At 37.3% G+C, this 6,388-nt stretch overlaps 1 protein-coding gene across 1 annotated transcript; it reads right to left on the bottom strand.

Moving 5' to 3' along the window:
* Positions 1-4,331: 4,331 nt before the first annotated feature.
* On the bottom strand, positions 4,332-5,486 carry LOC113333223 (uncharacterized mitochondrial protein AtMg00810-like). Its single transcript, XM_026579734.1, has one exon. The coding sequence runs from the start codon at positions 5,484-5,486 to the stop codon at positions 4,332-4,334; it is 1,155 nt and encodes a 384-aa protein (XP_026435519.1).
* Positions 5,487-6,388: the final 902 nt, after the last annotated feature.

The raw sequence follows: 6,388 nt of genomic DNA, 5'->3' as shown, positions 1-6,388 counted from the left end.
CTGTAGTTTTCACTGATAAGGACAAAGATGCTGCTCATTTCTAGGTTTGAGATTATCCCATAGTTTTTAACATAAGTTAATTTGACATGATTGAATTTTGTACATTCACCAAAGTACTGGATTGATGTTATATCTATTAGGTGTTAGATTGATGGTTCACTAAAACTTCTCTAGTGTTCGACCATCCTAAATTGCCTTCGTGTTACTAATATATCTTTCATGTATACATTGGATTTGAATCATATCAAAAACTTAACAATGACCTTTAATAGTTGAGCTATTAGTTTTCTAATGGCACATTATTAATTTACCAAATTTATCGCGTTTTCTTACGTCCTATTATTGACTTAGAGATATGCTCATTTCTGATTTTGGTTTATATACAGAAAGAGGTAAAGAAATTGCGGAGTTTGGTTAATGAAAGAACTGAGAACCAGGAAGTTGATTTTCCGAGTGTATCCTTTTCGGATATACAGGCTCCTTTAAGTGGGAAGGATTGCATGGATCATTTATTCCACTAACGTGTGATAGAAAGAAGCCTCATGTATTAGATTTGTTGGCGCTACTTTATCCCCTAAAATATTAACATCTGGTTGAAATATATATATATGTTACAGAAAAAGGAGTTTGAAGCTGCTTTGGTTGGGGCCTTTAGGAGGGAAAAGAAGAGACAAATAGCAATGCATCCACTGGCTGCTAAAAATCAGGCAACAATGCAATTGGTGAGAGAGCTGACTTCATATATTGCATGATAAATATAGCTTGTTCCTTTTTTCTTCGGGAAATTGTTTCTGAAATATTTAGATTTCATCTCTACTTTAAAATCTAGCTTGTTCCTTTACACAAGCTAAGTGTATGTGGAACTTCTAGTTACACAAGCTAAATAGAGGTGTAGTTTCTAATTGCACATGCTAATTATATGTGGAATTTTTACTTACACATGCTGGTTAATTTGGCTACCTTAGTTGCACTTGGAAAATGCATCTGTAACTCTTAATTTACACATACTGGTCAACATTATGTGAGCATCTGTAACTCTTAGTTACACTTGGGAAATGCATCTGTAACTACCAATTACACTAGGAAGATGTTGATGATTTTGCTAGATTCAGTGTGAACTCTAATGAAACTGTGATAAAAAAAGGAAGAAGAAGTAGAAGTAGAACCAGAACCATAAGTAGTGGTTGTTTCTGGTGCTGAATTCTTTCCATCTCTGTTTTCTTTCCTTGCTTTTGGATTCAAATATTGATTTTGGTTTTCACTTTGGTACTGACTACTATGTTGTAATTTTCAGCCTGATGCATTATTTCATAAGAAATATGGGATTCATATTCCCAGGAATAATGTGTCATCGCCACTTCAGAGGTAAAATCTCAACCCTGTTGACTTAATCATTTGTCCTTTATATGAGATGATTATTATGTTCATATGTTTTCATTCCATATGGGATTTATGAATGATTTACTAGTTTGATTGATAGTGTTTCCTAGAATTTGAATGTGTAAGTCCCCACTAATTTGAATTCAGAGTATTAGTATACATTAGATTGTTTTGGAACCTATTTTGGATTATTATGTTTGGATTTTTGATCCTTTTTTAATGTGGTCCTCTGAATAATGCTTTTTGATGGCTTGGCTAATGAAGTTTGTAACATGCAATTGATGATTTCTAGATTACCAACTACTACTTTTTGTTGTCCTTTTACTTCTTTTACATTTTGTTGAGGGAAGCCATAGTGTATATAGTGGTACCGCTCGGCACAAGCACTATATACTTTTTTTGATTTAATATTTGTGCTTTATATATATACATATGAATAAGCCATTGTATGTTTCATCTTTACATGAAAATATGTGTGTCTAACTGTTGGATATACATACCAATATGAATGTGTAACTCCTAATTACACACGTTATATGCATGTGTAACTCTCAGTTACGCAATTTAGATGCTTGTGTAACTGCTATACTGTGAAACTGAATATACATTAGTCAGATGCTTGTGAAACTGAATATACATTTTTGTATGTATTGTTCATTTTAATCTTATAAATACTGATTGCTTGTTGTTATGTTTCAGGTTTCAGATAACTTCATAAAAGCTAATTGCTTGAATGTGGTAATGGTTCGATGGAATTGGAGTTGACGCTGAATACACAAATTAGATGCATGTGTAACTCTCAATTACATTAGATAGATGCATATGTAACTCTGAATTACACTAGACAGATGCGTGTATAACTTCTAGTTACACATGCTAAGAAATTATTGTAAATGAATATTAAAGTAATAATTGTATTTTTTGTGTGTTTTCTTTTTGATGTCAAATTATTAATGTGCAACTTCTCATTATACATGCCATATCGATGTGTAATTTCTGGATACACATGTCATATGGATGTGTAACTTCTGGATACACATGTCATGTGCATGTGTAACTTCTGATTACACATCCATGTATTGTTGATGGGAGGCGGTGGACGGATGAGGTGGTGGTGGTGGGAGGCGATGGTGGTCGGAGGTGGTGGTGGTAGTTACTGGTGGTAGTCGGGGGCGATGGTTGTCGGTGGTGGTGGTCTTCGGAGGCGGTGGTGGTGGTTGTTGGTGGCCGGTGGTGGTGGCGGTCGGTGGTACAGGCGGGTGTGACATCATGTTTACTATATTTAATAATTTTGGACTTATTATTTAAGTAGGGGCTTGATAATATATCTAAGGGCATGAATGTCTTTTAATAATTTGGGACCTAGAATTAAACTTCTTTTAATTAAGGGCCCCATATTATGGGTAACCTATGGGTGGGGCCTTAGCATAATTTTATTGATATATTAAGGGGTTAGATTTTTCTAATACTTTATGAATATAAAGAGAAGTGATCTAGGGAGAAGAAAAGATGTCATGGACCTACATGAGGCAGACCATCCTGGTTATGAGCAGGACCTATCTAGTTATGAGCCAGGTGCCGTTAGTAGTTTTAGTTATTGCTAATCATGTGAGTGGCTCGTGCTCAGCACGATAGTAGTGTGTCATCCAACCTTATATATGGATTGTTGTACACCTCCTTAAGGTAGCCAATGAATTATGTAAAACTTACCTTCTTCTCTAATTGCTTCTACAACTTCTTTGTCTAACGATGTCTTCTCATTATCACCCTAATTCGTCTATTTCTTACTCTAAACCTCTAATTCCCTCTATCTACCCCAATTTATCTCTATCCTTAGAGATCCCAACTATCATTGATGATCCAATTGTAGTGAATACCACTACAAGTGGTATCAGACGGTCAATTCTCTGACTGTTACGATGGCCGCTGCAACAAATAGAGTTTCACAAGTAGAAGCAGAAATTTCAGTAAAAAAAGATTACCTTCACAAGTTACTGATGAAAAATCACAACAGGTCTTCGCCGGAGATTATTAAAGGTTTTTGTGAAGCTTTTACTAAATTATTCTTGGCTACATGGAAAAGCTATCATCAGGGCAGATCACCACCAAGCTTCGACGATGAGATCGGTGGCATAACTATTGACTCGCAGGTAGAAACTAATATTGAGGAATTGGAGTACATGACTAAAGATAACTATGATTTAGTGGGAGCTGGAGTTTTAGATTCTACCGCAACAACAAATTGCTCTCACAGATCTGGTGAATCGGAGTTGAAGATGACCGAGAATGCAACTGACGTTGAATTGAAATTAATTTCACTTGACTCCGTTGGTTTAAGTTCAGTAAGAGAATCAATTCAAAATTCTTCAACTCCAAGGGCAACAGATGAAGGTAAATTTCGATCTACACCAATAATTGTTTCATCTAGTGTTGTTAATGAAGTTCAGAAATACAAGGGGATTTCGATGTTCCTGGATTATCAAGAGGGTAAACCCTTCATTTCTGAACATAATTTTCTTAATATTGTTTTGAATTCTCAAGTTATAAAGGTTACAAATGCTGAGGTAAAGGAATTCAAACTCATTAAGAGGTTTTCTTATTTGGTTGGTGTTTATGAATTCGGGTTTGATACAACTACTTCCTGCTCGTTTGCACTCTATGTTTGTTCAATTTTAATGGCCAACTACTGTCGCAATTGTGTTCATGAGATAATAATCAAAAATGAGTATCAATCATATGGGTTGTGTAAGAGTTGTGTTGTATTGATTGACAAAAGATAAAAAGAATAATATAGGACAAAGACCTTATATAGACACAGACCTATCACACTTACACATAAAACATGTGACTAAGCAATAAATGCAACAGAGAAGATCCGTACAACAAAGACAGGTTGTCACATATCTGTTAATTAAACTAATCCTGACCATTATATCTGCTTACATCCCCCCTCAAACTGATGTCCGTACAGGAGGCATTAGTTTGGCCCACAAAGCACTGAACTGCGATTTTTTAGTGAATAAGTCGATCTGGTGAGATGTATGAACATAGGAAACTCGTAAGAATCCATACTTGATCAAGTCCCTAATCATATGATAGTCCACTTCAATGTGTTTAGTCCGAGCGTGAAAAATTGGATTTGCAGTGTGACTCCCAGCACCTTGATTGTCACAAAATAATTTGCAGGGCAGAGAAAGATGAAATGCCAATTCTTCAAATAAGTAGGATAGCCGTAAAATCTCAGCAGCTACATTAGCTAAACCATGATACTCTTCCTCTGTGGAAGAACGAGAAATGGTTTGTTGTTTCTTAGAGGACCAAGAGACTAGATTACCACCAACAAAAATACAATACCCAGAAGTAGATCTGCGAGTATCTGGACAGCCAGCCCAATCACTGTCACTATAATCCTGTGGCTCAAAGCAGTTACCAAAAGTAAGAGTAATCCTTTGACCTAGATAACCCTTGATATACCTTAAAATTCGTTTAGCCAGCTGAAGATGAACATCTGTTGGTTTATGCAAAAGCTGGCTGACATAGTTAACTGCAAAACTTATGTCAGGTCTGGTAAGAGTGAGATATTGAAGACCACCTACCAAACTTATGTAAAAAGTAACATCAGATAAATTTGTGCCGTCACAGATAGAGGCCCTTTGTCCTTGAGCAACTGGAGTTTTACAAGGTTTACATCCCATCATGCCATGCTTTTTTAAAAAATCCAGAGAGTACTTATTTTGTGTCAACAATAACTTCTGAGCTTTAGAATCATAAGTGGCCTCTATGCCCAAGAAATAATGTAAGGGGCCTAAGTCCTTCATACCAAACTCAGACTTTAAAGAAGTAATGAATGTAGTAAGCAAAGCATATGAATAATCCACTAAAATAATGTCATCAACATAAACAAGAAGAATCATTCTTGCAGTCCCTTTGTGATAGATAAACATGGAGGTGTCACAAGCAGAATTTGAGAAGCCATATTGAAGAAGATACTGACTAAATCTCTCATACCAAGCCCTTGGTGCTTGTTTGGGACCATAAAGAGACTTCTGAAGCAAACAAACATGAGTGGGGTGGTGAGGATCAACAAATCCAGGTGGTTGCTCCATGTAGACAGTTTCAGAAAGATTTCCATGTAAGAAAGCATTGCTTACATCCAATTGTTTGATAGACCAGTATTGAGACAAAGCAAGACTAAGAACTGTTGATGGTGGTTTTTAACTTAGGGTTAAAATTGTAAAACCTTGCATCTGATGTGACGTCACTCTGTAAGGAAACGGAGCCATGAGTGTTAAGCTCTCCACTGGCATATTTATTGAGCCATTCAATATATTTACATGAAATTTATCCAGACTGGCGCATGTAGCAACCATCCCAGATGTTCTGTAAGTTTCGGCGCCTTGCCTATGTTCGCTTAATATAAGCTTCTTCGAATGCTTTCTCTGCTATGTTCCCCGACTGAACCCTTAATGTTGATATGTCATGACAATTTGTGTTCACTCGCAGCAGAGTAACACGAATTTCCAAATACTAAGGATAAGGTCTTTGCATAAGGTATTCAATCAGAAAGCATGTTGCTCTCTGGCAATGAACTTAAAGAACTCTGTGTCAACACATAGAATTCAATCAATTACTTTTGCGCGTTGCGCAGTATACCAGACCTTGCTTGTCGAAAGTAAGCCTAGGAAAACTAGGAAATTAATCCGCCATGGATTAGTAGGTGCAAAACCTCCCCCAGAATCATAAAACAGGGAACCGCAGCAGCAAAGGGAGGCGTGGCCATGCCTTAGGCCAGCTGGCGCCACTTTCCATTGGCCACGCCCATCCTAAACCGGCCCTATTTCCCTCGACCAATCAGGTCGCTTTAAACTCGCCACACGCACATAAGTTGTGGCTGGGCCCATACTTGCCGGCCCCATTTCCGATCGACCAATCAGGTCGCTCTAAAGCCGCCACACTCACACCAGAAGTGTAGCCACGCCCATGGTTGGCCGGCCCGTCTCCTTCCTAC

The sequence above is a fragment of the Papaver somniferum genome, unplaced genomic scaffold (assembly GCF_003573695.1).
Source record: "Papaver somniferum cultivar HN1 unplaced genomic scaffold, ASM357369v1 unplaced-scaffold_132, whole genome shotgun sequence".
Lineage (NCBI taxonomy): Eukaryota > Viridiplantae > Streptophyta > Magnoliopsida > Ranunculales > Papaveraceae > Papaver > Papaver somniferum.
This window is presented reverse-complemented; position numbering and strand designations above follow the sequence as displayed.

Bases quoted from the DNA above. Each gene is read 5' to 3' on its own strand.
- LOC113333223 (XM_026579734.1), bottom strand. From the start codon at position 5,486: ATGGAGCAACCACCTGGATTTGTTGATCCTCACCACCCCACTCATGTT.